At 43.2% G+C, this 25,132-nt stretch overlaps 1 protein-coding gene across 1 annotated transcript; it reads right to left on the bottom strand.

Moving 5' to 3' along the window:
* Positions 1-18: 18 nt before the first annotated feature.
* Positions 19-24,906, bottom strand: lamb1b (laminin, beta 1b). Its single transcript, XM_058624803.1, has 33 exons — positions 24,745-24,906; positions 24,292-24,464; positions 22,187-22,328; positions 20,551-20,624; positions 19,870-20,058; positions 19,725-19,788; positions 18,505-18,707; positions 18,262-18,382; positions 17,456-17,644; positions 16,252-16,428; positions 15,871-15,983; positions 15,680-15,759; positions 14,867-15,002; positions 14,633-14,791; positions 14,396-14,529; positions 14,185-14,305; positions 13,271-13,454; positions 12,930-13,073; positions 12,617-12,848; positions 12,113-12,276; positions 11,698-11,922; positions 11,078-11,295; positions 9,357-9,453; positions 6,082-6,451; positions 5,099-5,283; positions 4,487-4,728; positions 4,206-4,406; positions 3,974-4,118; positions 2,616-2,823; positions 2,120-2,261; positions 1,649-1,825; positions 1,374-1,533; positions 19-929 (listed from the first exon to the last, which is right to left on the bottom strand). Exons 1-33 carry the CDS (start codon positions 24,773-24,775, stop codon positions 793-795), a joined length of 5,337 nt encoding a protein of 1,778 aa, XP_058480786.1. The 5' UTR covers positions 24,776-24,906; the 3' UTR covers positions 19-792.
* Between the last annotated feature and the right edge of the window lie 226 nt (positions 24,907-25,132).

The raw sequence follows: 25,132 nt of genomic DNA, 5'->3' as shown, positions 1-25,132 counted from the left end.
AAGAGAAAACAATCCTCATTTTCCAATTCAAAAATTCATTTATTATTTGTTCATAATTCAGTTTCATGTCTTTGAGTTTGTTACATTTATATAAAACTTTATTGTTTTTCCATAAGAAATGTTACGACACACGTTGAAAGGTTTAAATACACAGATTGTCGTAGCTTAAGTGGCTAAATAATCTCTCGCACTGAGGTCACTTTGGCTTTCAGTGGTTTTTCTTTGGAACTTTTTTATTTTTAATACTTTAATGGTTTTTTAACGGATTTAAAACATCCTTTATAATGAACTGTTAAAGGGATAGTTCAGGTTTTATGAGGTGAAGTTCTATGACATGAAAAGTCAATACTAACTTAAAAGTTAAATTAGTGAACCGTACTAACTCCATGCACCAAAGTCCATTCAGAAAATCAGTGATTTTAGCTCACAATTCACTGGAATTGCTGCTCTACTGCTGCCTCATTCTCTTTTATTTTACTTAAGTGAATCAAAATAAAGGAATTCAAACACCGAACTTTATAAAATAATATATTTGAACTTACTGATGGATCCCAGTGGATCTCCTCTGTGCTGTGATGTAAAATCGCTTATTTTCTCTATGGACTTTGGTGTTTGAAGAATGAGCGGCTGACAAAATGAGACAAAACTAGTTTCTCAGCACATGGAGCTCATCCTATTGTATCCCCATCTTTTTAAAAAAAAACCTGAACTGTCTCTTTAAGCTGCTGTTTCTCACACACAGTCTTTTAAAGCGTGCGTTTGGTCCCGTTAGCGTTCCTTGGCGTCACATGATCACAGACAGGTGCTGTACAGAGTCACTTTGTGACTGATCTCGTCCAGCATTCGGCGGACAGTTTGCTCCAGCTCGGCCAGCTCCGCAGCTTTGGCCTCCAGGATGCGCTGGTTATGCTCGTAGACGCTCTCCAACTCTACAAGACACAGACACGGAGAAGAGGAAAAGCGGTAACTGTACAATAGTTGTCCTGTTTTTGAAATGACGTTCTGTTTCTCCCACACCAAACCCCATGGAGAAAATCAGCGATTTAAGCTCACAGGGACACAGGAGTTGTTGATCCACTGCAGCCTCAGACTGTAAGTACACGTGAGTCATGCTGTGACTTGGACTTGGAATCCTTCTTTCGGAATCACCGTAGTGACACAGACTGACCACAGGGGGCAGCAGAAGAGCTGCAGCTCCTGTGTCCCTGTAAGCTTAAATTGCTGATTTTCTCTATGGGGTTTGGTGTGGGAGTGGTGTACAAAAGAAACTAAGTCTTCCTGTCTATCTGATGAAGCAATATAGAAATGTATGAATTTAAAAACAGAACACTATATATAATAACAATAATAATAATAATAAGTTATGTGTTTACCTGTGAGTCTGTGTAGTTTTCCGCTGCTCTGAGTTAGCAGCTCTTTGGCCTCCAGATGCAGCTGATCTGCTCTCCTCCTCGCCTGCAGCACCGCCTCTCCTTTATCCTCCACCAGGTCCTCCACCTCCTCGTATTTATCCTTCACCTCCCCGTCAAACTCCTACACACACACATGTTGGTGTTACAGTGGCATGAGTGTGTGAGCATCCTCTTTCTGATCAAAGTGGTTCTCTTCACCCTGATTCAAACGGTGAATGAATGAGTGAGTGAGTGACCTTCTGAGCCTCCTCTGCGTCCAGTCGGGCCTGGTTCGTGGTCCACTCGGCCGTCTCTGCCAGTCCGTTCACCTCCAGGTGGTTCTGTCGCAGGAGTCCGACTTCCCTCTCCAGCTGAACCAGGCGACCTGTGGTGTTTCCGAGCTTCAGCTCCGACAGCGCCGTCTCCGACTCCACCTGGAACACACACACACACACACACACGGTGTCAACCCAGTGTCCCCTACTTTGTGGCAAAGTGGACCGCTCCATCGCGCACCTGGAATTGAGCTCCGGTCGCTGACGTCACGTAAATAAGGTAACGGCAGGAAACTAAATTAATATTATTATTATAATATGTAAATGTTGTTTATTGACATGCTTTTATTGTGAAATGTAAGCATTCTCTGGAGTAGAACGAGGGAAAGTGTTTTTTTTTTTCAAAACAAACGTATACATGGTGCTGAGGTTAAGGTCAGAGGTCGCACTCACAGAGATCAGGAGGTCCAGTGTTCCTTTGGTGTTGTTCTGGGCCAGCTGGATGGCGTCCATGGCGATGGTCTGAGCGCGCTCGGTCTCGTCCAGCGCCGCCTTCACGACCTCTGCCGTCTCCTTCATGTCGGTGGCCTGTTCACTGGCGGAGGCGGAGTCAACGTGTTAAAGCTGCTGTATGTAACTGCAGTTTGTTCTTTGTGAACAGAAACAATGACTTTGTCACCGGGCGACACGAGATCTAAACACTGTAACAGTGAGGAAACACAGAGACTAAATTATCATTGTGTGAACTCGCTTGACAAAGGTTTCAATCTAATCTCTTTGTGAGGACCAAAGAACTTGCCAACCACACGAAGTGAGGACATTTAGTTTGAGGGTTAAGACTTGGTTTGGACCTTTTCTGTCATAAACACTGACCTTGTCAGGACCTGTAGTCCTCATGGAGACTAAAACCTGGTCCTAATGAGGCAGAATCTCATTGAATTGTCCTCACCTGGCAGCCATGGCCTGCTTCAGCAGCGCCTCCGCCACCTCAATGTCGTTGGAGCTCTGACTCAGGATCTCCTCCACGCTGGTCAGCGTCCCCACCTTCTCCTTGATCTCCTTGGTCAGGTTCTGCAGCTTCCCCGTGGACGTCGGCATCTCCAGGGCCATGACCTCGTTGGCCACCATCTCGATCACCGAGACATCGGCCTTCTCATCTGGGTCACCGTCAGACAAAAAATTACAAATCGTTTCTACAGCTCACAGAAACTTACAGGGAGTAGTTCAGGTCTCTGAAGTCTCTTTGAAGACATGTAGGCGTGAGTGTCCAGCAGGGACAGCAGATAAAACAGAGCCTAACACTATGTCCACTGCTTTATCTCACTGTTGGACGGGAACTTGATGTTCTGTAAACCATGTACTCCCCACACCAAACTCCACGGAGACAATCAGCTGTTTTACTTTGCAGGGAAACAGGAGCTGCCCGACTACTCGCTGCCTAATTTGGTGAAGTCTGTGTCAACGAGGTGAATCCAAACAAAAGGATTTCATATGCTGAAGTCACCAAATAACACGCTGGAGCTCAGAGTTAGAGGCAGCAGTGGATCAACAACTCCTGTGTGTTGTTGTGGTGGAAAATCGCTGGTTTTCTCTATGGGGTTTGGTGTGGGGGAGTGAGCAGTTTACAAAGTGTCTGTCTAACAGTGACATAAACTGGAAAAACAATACAGCAAAGTCGACGTTTCTTAAGTGAGCCTTTTGTTAAGGGCTTTTGTAAAGGGTTTTTTCTGCTGTCCCTACTCGGAACCAAGCAACAGATCGCGATTGAACGTTGGTAAGACACCGACAATGTCTAAGTACATTATACAGCCCCACATCTAAAGAAAGGTGGACTTCCTCTTTGGGCAACTATCACTTTAAGGTGCGTCATTTACACACCAATAGAGCTCTGGATGAGTCGGAACCAAAGTGACGCCATTTTGGCAGGAAGCCGTGGTGTTCCGGCGGTAAAGGTCTCTTCACTGGGTGTTTTCATCTAAAATTAAGACGGTGGATCGATGTTGTATTCAGGAACAAGTGAACGAGACATTTTACTGGATCTCTGAAGGTCCTGAGAGACGGCAGCGATGGATCACTGCCATAAAAAAACAGTATCCACCGCTAACTAACTTTCCTATATTGTTTATTTTCAATGCTTTTATTGTGACGTGTAACTGTTCTCCTGGAGTAGAATGAGGAGAAAGTTTATTAGAAAGCTGAAGATGTTGTAATACTGCAGGTCGACTGGATATGGAGATATCGCAGTAAACAAATCGCTCAAAGCTCTAAATCTAAAGGTGAATGGTGGAGTAATCTGAAAGTGCTCACTGGTGAGAAGTTCTCGTATCTCTTTGATGAGGTTGCGCAACTGCTCGTTGCTCTGCTCCACTCGCTCTTTGCTCTTGTTGGACTTGACCAGCACCTCCATCGCGTTCGCCTTGGCCTCGTTGGCGCGGACGTTGGCGTCCCACACCTGCAACGGGATCGGTCGCAGAGGTCCTGAGGTTTTTCAACGTGAAAAACAAAACAACACAACGCGACAACGTGTTCCCCTCCTCACCATCCTGGAGAGCTTGTCCACCTCGTGCATCGCTTCTACGATCTCCTTGTCCAGATCTTTGGCTGATTTCAGAGCGGTGTGGGAGGTTGTGACGAGGCCTTTGCAGTCTTCTCCTCCGCACTGAGGAGCTCCGCCCTCTTTGACGCAACCCAGCCCGCCGCAGGTGGAGCAGTTGTCGCCATCACCTGCACCTCCACACGTCTGCAGAGAGACACGAAACAAAGCTTGAAGGTTTGCCTCCAGGAGCAGACAACGGACGGTTGGAGTCCAGAGTTTCTCACCTTCTCACTGAGCGGCGACAGGTCGAACGCGTCCAGGTCCTCGGACAGTTTCTTCACCTTCTGCGTGTTCCTCTGGTGTTTACGGTCAAACTCCTTCTGACTGCCGCTCAGTTTGTCCTCCGTGGCTTTCCGTACCGCGGCGGACTGCTCCACTGTGTTACCGGGGCTGCTGGTGGACGTGTTAGCGCGGAGCTCCGCCGTCAGAGACAGAGTGTGTGCATCTGAGATGGTGTCCATGGCACCTGAAAACACACACACACACACACAGAATTGTACTGATTCATGTATTCATAAGCTCAAATACCACAAAGCTAAAAGAATTGAAAGACATTTTCCACTTTTAAATAAACAAGCAAAAAGTTATAACAAATTAAACCAAAAAGATTTCAACCTGTACATTCTTATCAGGGATTTCTGCTTACTTAAAAAAAAACACTGGCATTCTTGATATGTTATAGCTAACTTCCTCATTAACACGTTTGGGAAAGGGGGCGTGGCCTAACCAGACAGAGAGGGACCTCCTCCCTGTTGGGATGCTGGAAACTGGGAAAGTGTCACTGACAGCAGGTTTACTTTACTGGCGAAAGTGTCCGTCAGTTTTTGACGTCTCACCCTGGAGGTTGGCGTTCTTGGCGTCGGACACCTGCTGTCTCAGCTCCCGGACCCCGAGCTCCAGCTGCTGGACCTCGTCCGAGAGCGCGTCCAGGTTCACGTCGGTGGAGTTGGCTTCGTCGTGGAACAGGTCCAGGTTCTCCTCGGTCGTGTTCAGCTTCCCGTTGAGGTAGGACATCAGACCACTGAGGAGAAAAAGGTTTCACCTTCAGCTGCAGTAAACCCTGATCTGGCTTGGCGATAGCTAGATGGCGATAGCTGCATGTATCGTGAACCGTTTTAATATTTAATCGCCAAGTTTGATTATCTGGAATTACACTTACAGATATCGGTGACGTCATTCTTACGAGGATTGCAGTGTGTCTACCGCCACCTTTTAGCAGTTGGACCACTGTGTTAGCTATCGGAGGGTTGCCAAAAAGTGGGATGGTACTGATCGGTTATTTCTGTAACCTTAAGTTTTGACAATGAAAACGCAATAATTGCAAAACTGTACCAAATTTTACCACTTGATAATAATGGGGATAAAAGTACCAAAAAAGTGACCACTGTCGGATCACTGTGTTAGCTAGGCTTTCGTAACTTTGCCAAAAACTGGGATCCCATACCAAACTTGGTATGGGATAAAAGTACCAAAAAAAGTGACCACTGTCGGATCACTGTGTTATCTAGTCTCTTGGAAGGTTGCCAAAAAGTGGGATGGTACAGATTAGTTATTTTTGTGACCTTAAGAACTTAAGACAAAGCACAGTACCAAACTTAACCACTTGGTGGAAACGCGATAAAAGTACCAAAAAGGTGAAGTTTCTGTTGTTCACAGTTGAAAGTGTCAGACCACTATTTTAGGTCCACCAATCAAAGGCTGCCAAAAAGTGGGATGGTACAAATCCATTATTTTTGTAAACTTAATAATGTAATAAGCGTGCCAAACTAATTGGATTGTGGGTTTACAGTTGTGTGTTTTTGTTTGTTTTTAAACGTACATGATCTGGTTCATCCGCTCCTGGATCTCTTCCAGCTTCACCGCGGCAGGATTACTCCCCACGATCTCCCTCACGGCCTCCGTGTTTTTCTTCAGGCTGCCGATCAACTCCTTGTACGGCGCGGTCACGCCGCTGGTCTGGAGCTCCGAGACTTTGGCCTCCAAGCGCAGAGTCTGGTTGGTCAGCTCGGTGACCACCACGTCCCAGTTGGCGAAGCACCGGTGGCACGGCTCGCAGCCGGGGAACTCGCCGCTGTAGCCGCGGGCGCACGCGTCGCAGCGCGGGCCGGACACGCCCTCCCTGCAGGTGCAGTGGCCGGTCACTCGGTGGCACTGTTCGCTGGAGATGCCGCGGGGATCGCAGTCGCACGCTGGGGGGCGGATAGACGAGGACAAAGAGACATCAGGACGAATCCAGGGAAAGGCTTTTCTCAACTACATTGTGAGTTATTTTAAACAATTTTCAATGTTTTTCTTTGTAAAATGCCTCTAGATAGTTGTAAACATTGTCGTTTAAGAGTTTTGGGGTTTTTTTTACTTAAAGGTGCAGTAAGCAACATATTTCTGGGAGTTATTGATCAATAATTCCAGAAAAATCCAATAATCTGAGCGAAAACTTGACTTCTGCCCGTCCTCTTCCTTTAAATGAAAACTTGAAACTACATTTTTATCGTTCTGGACTCGAGGTTCAAGGTCGTCACAACATAAACAACATCAAGCACAACAGATTAATAAATATAACCACAGAATATGTATGTGAAAATGTGTTGTATATTTCATTAAAAATACATTTATATAAGTTATATTATACAACTCATCTAAGATTACAGCTATTGTTGTGCCTATATAAGCCTTTTTAGCAGGTATGATTAAAATAAATAAAAATAAAGATATTATAAGTAGTATTATTTGTATGACTGCGATTAAAAAGACAGTGAAGGTCAAACTGACCCCCCACCCCGACCTCAACCATCACAACCATCCCAGGATCTGCCCTCGGAGGATTGTTGTGAGTCACACTGATGGAATGCAGAAATCAGAGCTGCTGCGCTTTTTTTTTTTGTTTGTTTGTGTGATTCATGGAGGAGAAGGTGAAGGTTTGAAGTTTGAAGTGTGTGTTTTTGTGCCGCGGTGAAATATTACACTCGTCTTTGGAAGCACAGAGTTGGTCGGGAACATACGCGCCGTGATTATGGGCTGGACGCTGAGACGTGCCACACGCCGGGAACACTGATGACCTCATCAATCACACAGTGCTGCCATGGGAACCACTTCTGTGCTATTACAGCGCTTTCAAAAAGCCCTTTTTCAACTGTAAATTAAAGTTTGTGTCACTTTGAAAATCTTTCACTCTCTCACACCAAACCCCATAGAGAAAATCAGCGACTTTACACCACGGCACACAGGAGTTGTTGCTTTACTTCCTGCCTCCATCAGTAAGTTTAGTCGTGTTATTTTGTGATTTCATTGTTTTACATTTTTTATTTGGATTAACTTAAGTGAAATAAACATATCAAACAAAGCAACAGCAGAGCAGCAGCTCCTGTGTCCCCATGAGCTTAAATCGCTGATTTTCTCTATGGAGTTTGGTGTGGGGGGGAGTGAAGGCTTAAAGATAATTTAGTTTCCTGTGGGAAAGTCCGTCTCACAGCAAGATAAAGCATTGGAAATGTCTTTCCTCAGCAACACTCTCACACATATCTCTGTATTAGTTCCACACATTTCTCTGCGAGGTGTCCACGGCGCTCGGATTCCACATGAATCCGCGGATCATCTGTGCCGAGTTGAGAAAAGTTCCAGCTGGTTTAACAGCTTCAGGGAATACAGTGGGGAATGATGCAGGATTCCTGGGTCCTCTGGGTGTTGACCGAAAATGGGAGGCCTGGGAGATCTGGAGAACATCTGGTTCTCATGGGTGAACGGAACGAGAGGTCATTCCCAGACTCTCCCTCCCTCCCTCCCTCTCTCATTCTCCTCACCCTTTTCTCCCTCCTACTCTCTATCTGTTTCTCTGCATGTGAGTCAGCTACTGTGAGCTGGACTCTGCTGCAGTTGTACTTGTTGCCTCTTTAGGACATTCTTTCTGGCATAAACACTGACCTTGTCAGGACCAGTAGTCCTCATAGAGACCAAAACCTGGTCCTAATGAAATTTAGGACTAAGATTTGGAAAATTGTTATTTTTTTATGTATTCATTTTACATTTGATCTATTTTTCTTTTCATTTATGTATCTATATTTCACATATGGATGTGTACATGAGTATATTATACATATCTATATTATACATATTTATTGTTAAACATTATGATAAAAAAATTGATTTATTTTAGTTTTGTTGTGTTTTTTGTCAGTGTTTGTCCATTTTTGTTCTTTTTCTAGGGTAATTTTAAATGTTAATTTAATGATTTTTTATTTTTGACACCCTGGTGTCTGTTCCTGCTCTTAAAGAATGTCTGTTATGTCTCTGTTTGTGTATATAAGTCTCTACCAGAATGATTTATCCCGTAAAAAACGACCCTATGGGTCATGTTCTGTGGAGAAATGAGACGGTAGAATATACAGTAGTCGAGTAAAGTCGGTGTTTGTGGAAGCGTCTTCCCTTTGGACGTTGAGGTGAAACAGTGAGTGTGGGACTTAAGTCTGCGTGAGTTCATGTCCGTGTGCAGTGAGCGGTGGAGGCCTCGCGTTTCCCCGCTGTTAGGATTTATTGACTTAAACGCACGCAGACGGAAACCAGACGGGATTTTTTTATTTATGTTGTTCTGACACAGATGTTTCACACACTGAGGGAAACATCTGAATCTTCAGCTGCAAATTCATTCATTCATTCATTCATTCCTGACCTGATGAAACCCCGGCAGACACCTGACTGACTCCGCCCACTCACTCACACCTGTTCCTAATTCCCTCATTACTCCCCAGGAAACCGGTTCCTGTTTTAGCTCCTGTTTTGCTGTTGATTTCGAGCCAAAAACAAAGGTGATATTTTTACAGCTTCTTAAACTGTCAGAAAATCAGCAAATCAGCAAATCCCAGGACAGCTCAAAAGATCTAAAATTCCAGAAAATTTAATTTTTAAACTCCAAGAGTTGTCAAGGAGACTTCTAATCTTTAATTAGCGACAGCACTGACGGGAGTTTGGAAACTGAACTGAATCATAAGCTGCTCTGAGTCTAACCGGACGATTCGTCTTGAATTTTACCAGAATGGTTTCTCCCGGTTTAGATGACGTCACACAGGCAACATTTAAAATAACAGATGAGGACGAACCTACCGTGACATTTGACCTCAGGATTCCCCCAGAACAGTTCTCTGCACTCGCGACACGTCCTGCCACCAAAGCCAGGTTTGCACGTGCACTGTCCTGTGACCTAGAGACAGAAATCACCTTTAGTCACTTTGGTGTAAAAACGGCTGATATTTTCCGGCTTTTCGTTCACTCGCTGACACAATGAAGCTTTTGTAGTTTGATGCGACTGGATTCTCTCTGTGAAATGTGTTTTTCCAGTTATTCCACGGTGTATTCTCCGAAACTTCCTTCCTCTGCTGGAAAACGTCCAGTAAACACAGGAAAACCAAATGTTTAGTTTTTTTTGGCGAGAAAGACTTCGGACACTATTGTGTTCTTTATGTTTGCAGCAGCTGGAGTCCATATATCACAGAGAAATACATAAACACGGCGGCCTGTGATTGGACGGGTTTGGTCACAGTGACTCACTGATCTCACGGAGAAAACCTTTGGCAGCAGCAGCAGCAGCAGTCGTTCATTGAGAGAGTTTAATGTTGCAGCGCTGGGATTCACTGGGATTCACACATCACAATCACACAGACAAGATTGAGGCAGCTAGTGTGACGCTAACACAAGAAAGGCCATAAATCTTCCTATTTTACATTTCTACTGGGTTTTTTTTTGAGCTAGCAAAGGTTCGGAGAGAAAACCACTCACAAAAATGCATCGACAACCAGCTTTTCTACTTGAAATTGCATTAATATGCAGAGAGCTTCTAATCAAAGTTAGCTGAAAATTTGCTAGTCACAAGTCAGGTTTTACATTTCTATGTTGTTGTTTTTTATGTAGCATCGGTAGAAAGACATCCCCTAGCTGCTAACAAAAGTTAGCCAAAAACTTGCTAGTCGTAAATCTCCTTGTTTTACATTTCTACGCGTGTGGTTTTTTTTTTTAACTAGCATTCAGAGAAATGCATCCACTAGATGCTAATTGAAGTTAGACAAAAAACTTGCTAATTGTGGGGGGAACAAAATAAATGTATGAATGTTGTCTCTCAACTGCAACTCCATTGTAATATCACATATCGTTCATCATAGTTTAAACGATAGAAAGTGAACAGAAAACTGAATATTTGGATTGGATATCTGTTGTCTAGCTACAAAACATTAGCCGCTAATTCTCTGACAAATTAGCTTGACTGAGCCTTATACTTGATGCTGGGGGTGGATATATATGTCTATTTAGCAAGTGTTGCTAATGTTGCTAAAGTGATGGCCACCATTGTTAATTACACTATGTCTGATATCAAAACAAAAAACATTAGCAACGCGGAGAACGACCTTATCCAAGAGCTATGTTTGAGCCTTGTAGGTGTTAGCTTAAACGCGTGAATGTGATTTGATCAACACTTGATGCAAGACAGTTTAAATATGCTGCCGCAAAAGAGACATGTACCTGTAAATCTTAAAATGAAGTAAATTAGTCGTATTATGTTGCTAAGATATAAGAAATGCTAGTTAGAGCTACTTATGTGTGGAGTGATACGGAACTGTGAAAAAGAAATAGTGATGTTTGTCATGGTATGTGGGTTGTACAGAATATCACATCTGTTGAATACATGTCTTCTAAAGAAAACGTCTCTCTCTCATCCCATACTGTGTTTATGCCTTGGTCCATCTTCTCTTTTACGACTGGAAAGTTTTAGTCTGTTTTTACAATTTATTTCAGTTTTCTCAAATTCAAAATCTTGCAAAAAATCATCTCACCTCGTTACAGGAGGAGCTGAGGGAGTGGACGGGGTCGCAGTCGCAGCGCTCGCAGCCCGCCGCGCTGCTGATGTTCCACGTGTCTGCAGCGCAGCGGTCGCAGTTCTGACCGACCACGTTGGGCTGACAGGGACACTGACCGGTGTGCTGATCGCACTGACACTCGTCCGGCGAGGAACAGGCCCGAGGTACGGTTCCCTCTGAGTAACACATGCACTCTGCACAGACGAGTGAAGATGTCAGTCAGGGTTCAAACATCATGAAGGGAGAGTGTAGTTTTGTGGAAGTTGTGGCTTTGTGAGATATTCCCTTAGCAACAGGTTCAACTAATAAATCTACTATATTTTAAAGGTTGTATCTCTCTGTTGTACAGCCTTTTCTGGCTGGAAACTGAAGTTTGTAAAGCGCTAATATTCATAATCTGCGTTTTTTGGCTTATTTTCTCTATGGAGTTTGGTGCAGTAACACAAACTTAAATTTCCTCTCAGAAAACGGTGTCTAACTGCGATAAAAAGTGGACGTGAGCTATTATAGACTTACATTGGCTAGAAATGGTAGCACTCATATATTAAATCATATACATCGTGTGTTCGATATGTGACATTCACAGCTGCACTCACTCCTGCAGCTCTGCGTAGCAGCGTTGCCATAGTAACCCAGTTTGCAGTGCTGGCACCCATAGCCATCAGTGTGGTACAGGCATTTGAGACAGGTGCCCGTCTGGGCGTCGCAGGACCCCGGGTCTTGCATGTCGATGTTGTTGTGGCACTGGCAGGGCATGCAGCGCCCACCGGGCACCCGGGGGTTCCCGAAATAACCCGGGGTGCACTCGTCACACCTGACACCTGGAAGAGGGAACAGATGAATCAGCTCCAGGTGTGAGAACGCTGCAAAGACACACGATCTCTATAGACGGAGGTCGGGAGGCTAATTACAGGGAAGCTGAAGTGTTTGGGTTTAAAACCTGACATGTATGCGAGCGTGAGGTGAAGAGATCGTGACATTAAAACAAAAACAAATCTGTATTTACGTTACCTTTGTAGCCGGGGCTGCACACGCACACCAGCTGGCTCGTGTGCAACAGAAGGTAACAGCTGTCGGCAAACTGCCGTCCGCTGCCCGGCCCGTCGGGGCACATACAGGGGCGACAGTGGCTGCCTGAACCCAGCTCTGGGTCTCCGTGGTAACCATCCAAACACCTGAAAGAGGAAGAGAAATAGAAAGTGTCTCAGATGTGGTCAAAAAAGGACAGGGCAGTATTTCTGTCACCCAATCAGCTGGACAGTACCACTTACCCAAGGGAAGGGTGCCAAAGATCAGAAGAGTTGGGGCTGGTTATTAGCTGTTATACATACTGTACTGTACCAAACTAAACCTCACCTATACAACTCTAACACCACCACCACCTGTCTAGTTCTAGAAACGAGACCCGCTGATTTTGAACCATAGGACTCCTAATTGTGTACAGAACCATCAGCCGATACGTGAAACCTCTTTTTAAACAGAGGCAGGGTCTGGTTAGGTCTCGGCGAGTTGTACCTCTGGCAGTGCTGACCGGTGGTGAAGTCCCTGCAGCCCTGGCACTCTCCGGTCTGAGGGTGGCAGTACTCGCTGTGACCGTTACAGTGGCAGGGTCGGCAGTGAGGGAAGCCCCAGAAACCCGGCAGGCAGTGGGAACACTGGCGACCCATGGCTCCGCGGACACACTCACACTGGCCGGTCACCTCGTGGCAGAGGGTGCTGACCGATCCCTGACGGTCACACTCGCAAGCTGAAGGGGAGGCAGAAGATTTAAAATCATATTTTTGTTTTTAAATGAGCATGAATATCTGCGTCGACGTCCAACACTTACGCCTGCAGCCGGCGGGGCCGAAGTGGTACGTCGCCGGGGAACAGTGGTCACAGTTCCTGCCAGCAACGTTGGGCCGACAATTACACTGACCTCCACTTGCCTCGCACACAGTGCTGAGTGAACCTTGAGGGTCACACTGGCATGCTGGGAAATAAGGTGAGGTAGGAAAAAAGGGGCAATAATTGGTATAGGAACCAGGTTTTTTTAAAAATAAATACATATAAATCTCAACTTAAAGGTTGGGGACCCAAAACAAGTCTCCTGCGACCCTTCTGTGGATCCCAACCCAGTGTTTGGGAACCACCGACGTTAAGGTCAACCTCGTCTGCCATTGTACAAACCTATGGCTCCGTCGTGCAGCAGTGCGGAGACGCTGAAGATGTAGTCGTTACAGATGTCCGTCATGGGGCTCTTGACGACGCTCTGGCTGTTCTCCAGACATCGGTAGCGCTGGAACGTTTCCCACGCTGCGTCACCGTCGATCCCAAACATGTCCATCTCCCTGACGTATGGAATCAGCACCAACTATGGACAGAGGGGGGGAGGGAGAGTGGAAAGTGTAAGAAAAATCACAAGTGAAGAGCTGGATTCTCTTCCTTGTGTGTTTAATGTGAGTTAATGGGACATTTGTGTCCTTAAATGACTTAAGAGGGTAGTAAATTATGTATCTAAGTAAATATTTTGGCTAATTTTTGACATATCCAAGATATGTATTATTATTTAATTTATTTGTTATATGGAAAATAACAACATTTTTGTGTTTTTTCATAAAAAAACATTAGCATCAATTAATCAAACTGACATTTAAAGGGTTTAAATCCTGTTAATTATTCAATATTTAATAGTTTTGATAGTTTTGATCAAAAAAAGCATTAGACATTTTTGTCCTTTAAGACTTAAGAGGATAGTAAAATTTAAATCTGATGCTACACAAACACTACACAAAAACTAATGCATCAAAAGTCAATATTTTGGCTAATCTTTGACATATAAACACATTTTTTTAACACACAGTTTCTTTTCATAAATAACAGCAGTGACAACAAGTAATCAAACTGGCATTTAAAGGGTTAAAATCGACAAAATGATTGATTGAATGTTTGTTATTTATGAGCAGGACTGAAGTTGTTTCAGAGATTTATGCAGAATTATGCAAAAATATTAATCTGTAAAGTTTTTATAGCAGTATATTGGTATAATGACTTAAGAGGGTAGTAAATGAAACTGACGTGTGTGTGTGTGTGTGTGTACGTACAGAGTCGATGAGTGTGTACGGGCTCTGGACGTCGCTGTATGACGAGTACGTGGGCAGACTGAGACGCACCGTGTAGTTCAGTCCCTTCTCAAAACACACCGACCGCGGCAGCAGCACATGCCTGAAACACACAGCACACGTGTGTGTGTGTGATCACGTGACCACGTGTGTGTGTGACGCACAGACGTGGTCACGTGGACCGACGTGTTACCTGGATCCTGGTGAGAGTGAGATGAACTGCTCGTCTCCGCTCTGGATGGAGTTGCTGCAGTGGCCGGAGTAGTTGGGAGGGACGTAGACGGGACGCAGGACTCTGATGTTCACCTCCTCCCACTGCTCTGGCAGCTGCCAACACACACACACACACACACACACACACACACATTTAAAACGTTGTGATTAAAGGGTTGAATCCATTAATCATATTCATGATGTGAGTGTGTGTCACCTGTGGTTCATAGCGGATCAGGATGTCATAGTCCATGGAGTCTGGGATGTTGTTGATAAAGAACTCTAAGAAGGCTCCTTCTGGCACGTTCACGAAACCCATACCGGTCCAGGTTGGACTGCGATCCAGTGGAAAAGCCCTCTGCACCACCGTCACACCCTGACACAAACACGTATTATAAGTGTACGTCCATCAGTATCTTGAGAGAAAACAATGCCTCAGTGAGCAGCTCACGGGTCCGTGCTCGGCGTCCTCGGCCTCGTACGTGTAGTGATCGAGCGCGATGAAGTAGAAGCCGGACTCGACCTGATCGCAGCGTCGTCCGAACATGTGGTCCCTGCACACGCACTGTCCCGAGAGAGGGTCACAGCTGTGGACACAGGGAGAGACACAGAGGTCACTTACATGACCCTGGTAACATGTTTTCTACCAAACTTCCTTCTGACACTTTACTTTTGTTTATGTTTCAAGGAAAAACACAAGGAAAATCAGATTTTAGCCACTTAATAAAAGGTTAACCTCATACATTCTATACCGGGTTAAGTCTATGATATCTTAAGAGTATTTTTTGTTGTTTTTTTAGGGGAAAATTAAGTTTGGAAACTGCCAACTCCCCCAAACTGAAGTCCATTGAGAAAATCAGTGTTTTTAGCTTGCAGCGACACAGGAGCGGCTGCCTTCAAACACTGAAGAGACAAAAAGAACACATTTGACCATAGTGACGGAGGCAGCGGTGGATTGACACCTCCCTGTGTGCTGTGATGCCAGCTTCTGTGTCTCAGGCTGCAAATATCCCTTCAAATCTGTCTTTGCCATGTGTATATTCTTCTGTTTCTGCAGATCAGCAGTTATTACCAAGCTGCTGAGAATCTGAGTGAGCGGCAAATGTGAGTTTAAGCTCATAAATTATATTTAAAAGCAGCTTTTTTACATACTCATAAACGTGACTAACGGAGGACAGATGTCATTGTGCTCACCGCAGCCAAGCGCTGTTCACAGTCAAGATTAATAACGACGATATTAAATATGCTTAATTGCTAAACTTACTTGTTGTTTACAGCCCCGCCCTGGTCACAGTCACATGGTCTGCAGCCGTCCATGACATTGGACAGTCCCCAGTGCTGTGGCTGTGAGACAAGAGGACAAAAAAAAACATGTCTCAAACACACAGAAACACAAACACAGAGGGGACGGAATCCAGAGTCGCGCTGACAGTCGAGTGTTTAGATTTCGTTTACCAGACACTCGTCGCAGTTGTGTCCGTCCACGAGGCGTTTGCAGAAGCACCTTCCTGAGTTTGAGTCGCAGGAGTTTCCTCCCGGCAGAGTTCCCAGCGGGTTACACGTACAAGCTGCCAAAACAAACACACAGAAGAAGAAGAAGAAGAAGCCGCGTGTCAGTGTGTACACAGACACTGAGTGTGTTCAGGAAAGGTTTTTATTTAAAGTTCACCAGCACTTTCATCATTTAAGGGCCTCTATCAATAACCCATCAATAGGAGTTACTGTATCAGTAAAAGTGAATAACTCTTGAGTTAAACTCAACGAAATCTAAATGTAACTCAACATATTTCACAAACACAACAATTCAGAGTTGTAAATAACTAAAGTGTGACTCACACAGGCAGCCGTCAGGTCCCTCCCCCAGCCCGTAGTGTCCTCGTCTGCAGTGGTCACAGCGTTCGCCCTCCACGTGGGCTTTACAGCGACACTGACCTGAGATCAGACCCAGTGCCACGTCGGTTCTCGAGTCACACAGTCCACCCTGCAGGGACCCGGTCGGGTCACAGTTACACGCTGTGGACACATGAAAAATGTGACATTAGTAAGATTAAGTGGAAACTCAGCGCAAAGAATTTCCCTGAAGGTCATACGAAGGAGGACGGAGACCGAAGCAGTGACCTTGTTATTTCTTGAATCTTAGCTACTGGAGGTTCTAAAATCTAGTGCTAACAAACAAGCTAATCTTGTCCATTCACTCTGAGGTTACTGCTAGCGTTATAGCTAGGTGCGCTAACAAACAAGCTAGTCTAGTCCATCATATTATTTCATACTCAAAAAAAGACAGAAGTGAAGAACAAAGTTCACAACTTGGAATTAAAACTTATAGCTAGGTGTGCTAACTAGCAAGCTAATCTAGTCCATTTTCTTTGTGGTTATTTTTAGTGTCACTAGTTGTGGTAACTAGCAACCTAAATCTAGTCCATTTTCTCTGTGGTTATTTTTAGTGTCACTAGTTGTGGTAACTAGCAAGCTTATCTAGTCAAATTTCTCACTACTATACTGTAAAAACTACAACTATTAATTTATTGACGCTCAGAGCCGCCATCCTAAATTGTTCAAACACACTGGCAACTCGTAAGTAAAACTTCAGGTATTTTACACCTTATTTTAAAGATTATTTTATAACAGCGGTCCATCAAAAACATGGGGAAACATTAGGTAGTATTATTATTATTATATACACATGAGACGTTGTTGAGACATTGTCTAATCGAAATGCACATATTCAGAGTCATTTTTGAGTCAGAGTGAACAGCAGTGTCGTACATAGGTAAAAAAAGAAGAGGTGGTTTGTTATTTTAAAGTACTATTTCCACTTAAACCCAGCATTTAGTCAGTCACTATAATCTTACGTCTACTGTCTGCTCTTTACTTCAAAGACACGAGCACAGTCATTGAGTGCAGCTCCAGATGGTCACTCACTCACACACACACACAGATACAGACACTGGAGGAGGACAGAGAGTGTTCGTGTAATGAGTGAGATCATAGAGACGTCTGGGGTCAGTCAGAGGTCAGAGGTGATGCGGAGTTGACCTACGTTCACACACGTTGGGGTCCCTCAGGTCTCTTTCGGGGTGCTGGTAGAAGAACGGCGCACACTGCTCGCACTGTCGGCCCACTGTGTTGTGCCGGCAGTCGTCGCACACGCCGCCGCTCACGTTGCCCGTCGTCTTGTACACGGCCATGTCGAAGTGGCACGTGGCGGAGTGATGGTTACACTCGCACTCTGGACAAGACAGAAAGAAAGAAGGTGTTTACTTATTCAACAACAAAATTGGACACAACATTTCTTACGTTGTATGAATCTAAAAATTAGAATTTAAATAAAAAATACTTTTTGTTCCTTAATCAGAGACAGAGCAGCTAGTTCCCGCTCTTTTTTCTAATCTAAGCTAAGTTGTGTTATTGCTGGATAAAAATGACCATAACGGTGAAGTTGTGAAATGAATCGGCTAAATTAGTTCAATTAGACCAATTCAAGTGATCTAATGATGATGTTTTATGGTAATTCATATGTATGTATGTGTACAGTTAGCATGTCTTTTGTTTGGCTGGTTTCATTCATGTGAGCAAAACTGTGTTGGTACAGATGACTTTATTGTTTTTAATCAATATATTTAGTACAAATAAAGTTTGTATTTTGTGAATGTAAATCAATAAATGAGTTTTGGGCAGAGACAGAGAAACTAGTTCCCGCTCTTTAAGCTCTTTAGTGCTAGGCTAAGTTAAGCTAACTCGCTAAAACTAGCTTGTGTTCCCCCATTCCTATTCCCATTCATTTACTACGTTTCCAGAAAGTGAATGATAGTGAGTGATAGTGAAACATGACAGTTGTCTTCTCACTCTTGCAGGCGTGAGAGCTGCGTCCCTCTGCCGGTCTCCACGGTAAATCGTTGTAAAAGTCCTGGCAGCGTTCGCAGTTCAGTCCCTCGGTGTTGTGGTTGCACACGCAGCGGCCGTGCACCTGTACGCAAACATAAATATGTTTATTTACCGTGAAAACGGTGGATTTATTTTTAAATTGATCTCCAGACGGTTCACAGTATATGTGTTTTGTTAATGTGACAAGCTTATGTTTTTTTCTACCATGCCCTCGGCTCCCGTCGGGGCCCCTTCGATGGGCGCGCACTCGGACGCGTGGCCGTAGCAGAAGCAGTTTCCGCGGACGACCATGTCGAAGAGCGCGTAGTAGTACTTGTCCTTCACCTCGTCGCGGGAGTCCAGCAGGTTGTCGCCCAGTGTGTGGAGCTTGAGGAACTTCACCCGCAGGTTAGTGATCTTCAGCATGTCTGCACACACACACACACACACACACACACAAAACAAACTTATATCTTAGACATAAAACATTCCCTAGCCCCTTACCTTAACCCTAAAACTAGGTCTTAACCCTGAAAAAGCACTTATTTTGGACCTCACAAACGCATACAACACAACAGCCTCAGTGTGTGTGTGTGTGTGTGTGTATTGTCGCTTCCACATGTGAAATTCTTTCCATGCATTTTGCGTCTGACCTCTGCTCCAGTTCACTGTTGCCTTGACAACACACAAACAATCTTTACTGTAAATCGCCCCAGTGCTGATGATCAAGCACGATGACCTTTGACTTCACACCAGGGTCAAATCAAGGTCAAATCAACCCGCCACACCTGCTCATTTTAGATTTTAAAAGATCATTCAAATCATTTATTTTATGTTTTCTCGAGAAAATGTCGCACAGGAAACATAGAGATCGACTATTGTCTTAAAAAGTGTAATTATTACAGTGGAATTATTGATCAATAATGACAAAAACAGCAAATATGTCAATGCTTTTCGTATATAAGTGAAAATATTCTTAAAAAAAGATTCTAACTATGTTATTACTAGTTTATATATATATGTGAAAATATTCTTAAAAAAGATTCTAACTATGTTATTACTAGTTTATATATGTGAAAATATTCTTAAAAAAAGATTCTAACTATGTTATTACTAGTTTATATTACAATATACAATATTTGCCATTAATATTCCGTTTTTATTGAAATAATAAAATTTACTGTTCTTATATCAAATAATTATAATAATAACGCAGTTCAAACACTCATTAATATGAATTGTTTTTTATTATTAATAATAATAATAATAATAATAATAATAATAATAATAATAAGAAGAAGAATTACTATTTGAACAAGAGGCCTTTTACAGAGTAGGGCTAAATGTCAGTAAAGAGGAATTTTTTACATTAAAAAGAATACTACACTCCTGAAGCCAAATATCTGTAAACCTAAGCTCAATTATGATAAAACTTATAAACTTACTCTGTATCCTGAGGCTGTACGGGTCGTCGATCTCAAAGACCGGGTCCAGAACCCGAAAAATCACCTAAAAAAACTAAATATTTTAACATTTGTGTGTCTTTTTTAACAGATAATAACTATGTTTGTTGAGAAAACACACACTCACCTCGCCCTCTGTGGACGGCTCGATGTCAGAATAGCGTGTGTCGCAGATGATGTCGTCCACTTTTGCCTTCGGGGCCGGGGTCACGCCCGGGAACGACGACTCGCAGTCGTACGCGAAGTAGCGATAAACCTGCCAAGTCTTCCCAAAGTCCATGGAGCGCTCGATCACCATGGCAGCGGGACGAAACGTCTGTGAAGAGACAGTTGGGTTGTATAGTGTGTACAAATAAGAGTTAAAACTATCTTTAGAATATGGTTGTTGCTTTACTTCACTATTTCAGCCAGCGTTTCCCAACAGGAAACTGAATTCTGTGTTTCTCTAAGGGCTTTGGTGCGGGGGGAGTGAGCTTAATCTGGGATTGATATTTCCCCTTATTTAAGTGGCTTAAATCAGACAACTGTGCTTACAAAAAACCTTAAAATGATAAGTGCAGACAGGACATGAGGGGTGGCGGTGTCTGTCTTTCCTGTCGTCTGACTGAAAACAGGATGGGACGTACGTCGTTACACGATGTGAGAGACACTGATCCAGCTGTGGACCATTACGACAGTGATCTGACTCTCCCTCCTCCTCCTGTTTCCCAGCGCTCTCCTGAGACCAGAACTACTTCCCACATTCCTGCTCTGCAGCTGCTCAGAGCTCTGTGTATCTGTGTGTGTGTGTGTGTGTGTGTGAGAGCACCTTAAAGGTCATGATCAGATGAGTGAAATGGAACTCGGCCTCCAGGTCCAGTTGGATGGTGACGTTCTCCACACCTGCAGGTGAAGGAAAAAAAGGGACATTGCTAAGATTCCAGGACAACACTGACAGCCTTAAAGCACATCAGCTGGTTTGTGTTACAGATTTCTCCAACGAAATCTATTTAAATCGTCAGCGATGTCTCAGCTGGTGGACAAACGGCTGCAGGAAATCCCGAGAAAAGCAGCTTCCTGTTGCATGGAAGACATCTGCGCTGCTGGACGCTGCTGAGCGCTGACATCGCCGCGATGACTCAAACCTCTGACAGATTCCCACAGTGTGATGATGAGTGTGTGAACACAATTTCTGTCAGAGGTCCAGTTAATGACGCTTTAATGGAGACGATGAGTTTGTTTTCCATTAAATGAAATGGAGTAATGTGACATTTTCACCGTGTGGGATAATATTAACTAATATTACAACCACTGCATGTGTGCACTGAAGAAGTAAACTTCTTAAAAAGTCACTTTTAAAACTTTTACGTGCTCATGTGAATTCAAACCTGGGTTAAAGGTGAACACAATCTTGTTTATTTAAGTTTATAGAAAACTTTATGTGAACACACATTTACATTCACCTTGAGTTTAGTGAATTCAAACTAAAAAAACTTGATTAATAACGTGATATTTTATTGTTTACGTTAATTCAAGCTAAAGTTAAAATGTATCAACAGAAATATAAGTTGTAGCAACTGAATTATCATTACAATGGATAACTTGAGTCATTTAAGTGCACTTAAACTTAAGTTAAACTGTTCTTTAGAGATTTTTGTTTTAATCAAATTGATATGTAGTCGTTTAAGTGAATTAAAATTAGAAGTTATACAAACACAGCGTTCCTCCAACTTGAGTTGTTAAAAATAAAAAAAATAAAAAGTTAAGAAAAATGTTATAAGATACAATTATTGATGACCTGGTGTCAAATATCAACATATTTTATCACATTTTTCACAATGTCATCATCGTCATTGAGCTTGCCAACTTAACTGGCACTCAATTATTGTATTTATGGGATTAAAAGTGAACAAAAAATACAGTAAAATGTATTAAATTTGTACATGGCCATTCCTAATAAAGTGGTAACTCAGTGTTTCGTCGCTGTTAATTTATTATTTACCTGCGGCTCCAAATATTTTCCTCCATATGGAAGGAATTCAGTCGTTTTATTGTCGTCCCGCACAGATTTAACGACACACACCTGGTTTTATAACGAAACAATGTGGACGTATAATTACGCGACTTCTATTCTTCTTCCTGTGTCTGACACAAACATTCTGTCCTGCGTCTTCACGTCCGTCTCTCATCGAGCGCTTCAATTATTCCACACTTTAAAGACATCTGTGTGTGTGTGTGTGTGTTGATGCACATCTGTTCTCCTCAGCACACCTGTAAGCCCCGCCCCCTCAGGCCTGCCGTGATTGGCTGAAGCCGCCCCTGTGATTTTCTTGTCTAGTCATTAGACTTCAGAGTTCAGTTCCCATGAGAACAGAGGGTTTGTGTGTTTCTCACCAGGAGCCAAACAGGAAGTCAATGCACTCTTTGTGTCGTCGTTGTTGTTGTTGTTTTGTTGTTTTTCTCACCGTTCTCCGATTGCCACCAGGTTTTGAGGCGGTTGTGGGCGAAGGTGGTGACCAAGTTCTCGACGGTGTGGCTCACTGGGTTGTTGTCCTCGTCGTACGCGTCCCTCGAGTCGCAGACGAAACATTTCGCTTGTGTGTCCTCCTGACGGAGTAAAGAAAGACATGAAATGAGATTAACACCTGATGATAAACAACAGGGTTCTCAAACGTTGGTTGACCTCAAATTCAAGGACTGAATGCGGACACAGCTTAAGATGGGAGGACAACTTGCAAGAGCTTGTCTCCCTTTTTGTGATCTCGGTCAAAGTCAGTCTTTATAATTTGTCTTTGGTGAGACAGAGACTCTTGGAATTATCATTTCCCAAACATCACGTAAACATTTGCTCTCTCTTTCTTAACTTTACTCGCTCATTGTTCTGCACAGAATCTCACGTCAACAGTTGGAGAGAGAGAGACAGTGGACAGTGTTGCATAGGCCTCACCTACGTACTTATATAACAACGCAGGGCGTGAAACAGTAGGTGGCGTCGTAACAAACAAGGGAGACATTTACGATCAACTTCATGTCTTTCTGCCACAAAATTCAAGCACTTTCAATGACCCATCTCTATTTAGGATAGTTTTTCAAAGACTTTCAAGGGCCTCCGCCTTAAAACCACTTGAAGCTCAGCTTCTCTGGGAGTCAGTGGGCGGTGAAAGGCGGAGTCAGGTTTTTCGATTGACAGCGTCGAGGAAACAAACACGACTTTTCTGCTACAGTCCTGCGTGGATTTTGTGATGAAGTATGTAGAAAAAAAATAAATACAGATATATGTATATATATACATATATATATGTATATATATATATATACACTGTATGTACATATATATATATATATATATATATATATATAAATATATATATATATCTGTATATGCACCGTCAGTGCTGTGGTTCACGCACTTAAATTATGTCAGTGTGTGACTAAATAAGAGCCAAATATCTCCAGTATGTCTGTGTTGAAATGTGGGTGGAGTCTGAAGAAGAAGAGGGAGGAAGGGCTCTACTCCACACAAAAAAGAAAGAAAAAAGTGGCGTGAAACTTCCTGTCGTCTATGTCTGCAGCTCATTCTTGTCGACTGTGCTCATCCTGAGAGAGAGAGAGAGAGAATCCTCCTCTCTTCTGCCTCGCTCGCTCACATCAACAACAGGGCCTGTATTGTTGAGGCCACACAGAGCTTTTATTGTGAAGGGGGGAATGTCTTCACTCCCACTTAAACAAGATACTGTACATGTAATAAACGCTCCCCCAGACACACACAGTGATAAGTTACTGACGTCAAAACATCACCGGTTTATTATTTCATGATAATTCTCAGATTCTTCTGCTGCAAACACCCAAAAATCGTTTGTTTCTGTGGAAAAGAAAACTCACTTCAACTGGAGGAATAAAGTGAATTTAAACTAAAGACAATGCGTTTTCTAAAGGCAGTTGTCATTTTAAAGATCTTGTGAAAATATTTAATGTAAAACATTTTTAAAGGAAATTGACTTTAAAAGGCTTAAAGAAATAAAATACCTCAATTGGTAACTTGATTTAAGTTCACTCAAAGTGAAGTTATTAAGTTATATATTGAAATTCAAGTCAATTCAAGTTGTAATTAGGTTCAATTTTAAAGTTCTTAGGAATGTTTTTTTTTTTAGATTTTGCAAGAAATTGACAAAAATGGAAACAACTGCATGAATTAAGTTCATCAAGTCATAAGATCAGAAAAGGTTAAATCCAAGTTCAAGCTGCTTATGATTTAAATCTTAAAATAACTATTTTGGCAACTGTTTAGTTACTATTTTCAGGTAAGAATCAGCTTCTTTTTTTACTGTTCTCAGTCAGTTGATAAATTAAGAAGAAAACGAATTATTTCCAATGCACAGTATTTAAAAACAAACACATAAGTGGGAAAAAAATCCTGCAAATTTGTTTTGGGGGCCCAAAGAATTTCTCCTGTGACCCATCTGCGGGTCCCACCCCCAGTCTTTGAGAACCCCTGATGAAGACAACTCCTCATTATAACCAGGATCTCAGTGGGAAAACATCTACCACGGCCTCATCTTGACTCTCTTACCTCCAGGTGTCCGACGATGCAGAAACGCTCGGGCTCCCGGAGGCCGCAGGTGGACGACACGCTGAGTTTGTGAGCTCGGCCGATCAGCAGGTCACCTGTGGCCGGGTAACAGCTGCCCTCTGTGCAAACATCTGCAAACTCTGGCACCTGAGCAGTGACCGCACTGCACACAGCTGTGGAGATATGATGAAACACAGGGATTGTTCAGTTATTTAAAGACTTGTTTTTGGATTTTAAAAAATCATTTGGATTCTCTGTGGACATGTAAAAGTATTGAAAACATGTTTTGAAAATCCTCTCGGTCCATGTCACTTCTGGGAGAACGCAGGGAAAAAGACTGACTGGAGTCCTAATGGTTTGCATATGGATCTCATTACATGTGTTCGTGCTGGATCGAAGTTCTACACTCAACATTCTCACACACACACACACAGAGGAAAGACGTCTACTCACCCAGAGCTGCTGCTATCACCAGGACCATCATCTTCTCCAACGGTGGAGATCTGAAGACTCGACCAGCGTCTGTGGCTCCTGCTGCTCAGAGTATGTGTGTGTGTGTGTGTCAGTGTCAGTGTGTGAGAGTGTGTGAGAATGTGTGTGAGTGTGTAAGTCAGAGGGAGTTTTCCCCCTAAAAAAAGTTCACATCCCACCAATAAACCAAAGCAACTCCACCCCACTGTCAACAGCAGCAGAAACAGAGCCACACCACCATCTGCTGGACAAATACTATAACTCTTCTCTCTCTCTCTATCTATCTATCTATCTATCTATCTATATATGGTAGTTAGCTAACTATTGTATCTAAGCTAGTTAGCAAATTAGTTATCTATCTATGCTAGTT

This window comes from Solea solea, chromosome 3 (assembly GCF_958295425.1).
Source record: "Solea solea chromosome 3, fSolSol10.1, whole genome shotgun sequence".
NCBI classification, from domain to species: Eukaryota; Metazoa; Chordata; class Actinopteri; order Pleuronectiformes; family Soleidae; genus Solea; species Solea solea.
The sequence above is the reverse complement of the archived record's forward strand: the minus strand, read 5'-3'. Positions and strand labels throughout refer to the sequence as shown.

What these genes read in the sequence shown, in the direction of transcription:
- lamb1b (XM_058624803.1), bottom strand. Translation starts at nt 24,775, where the DNA reads ATGATGGTCCTGGTGATAGCAGCAGCTCTGG. An exon ending in GGTGATAGCAGCAGCTCTGG is followed by an intron (nt 24,465 to 24,744) that starts GTGAGTAGACGT and finishes ATATCTCCACAG; the next exon opens with CTGTGTGCAGTGCGGTCACT. An exon ending in CAAGAACGCCAACCTCCAGG is followed by an intron (nt 4,729 to 5,098) that starts GTGAGACGTCAA and finishes GTGTGTTTTCAG; the next exon opens with GTGCCATGGACACCATCTCA.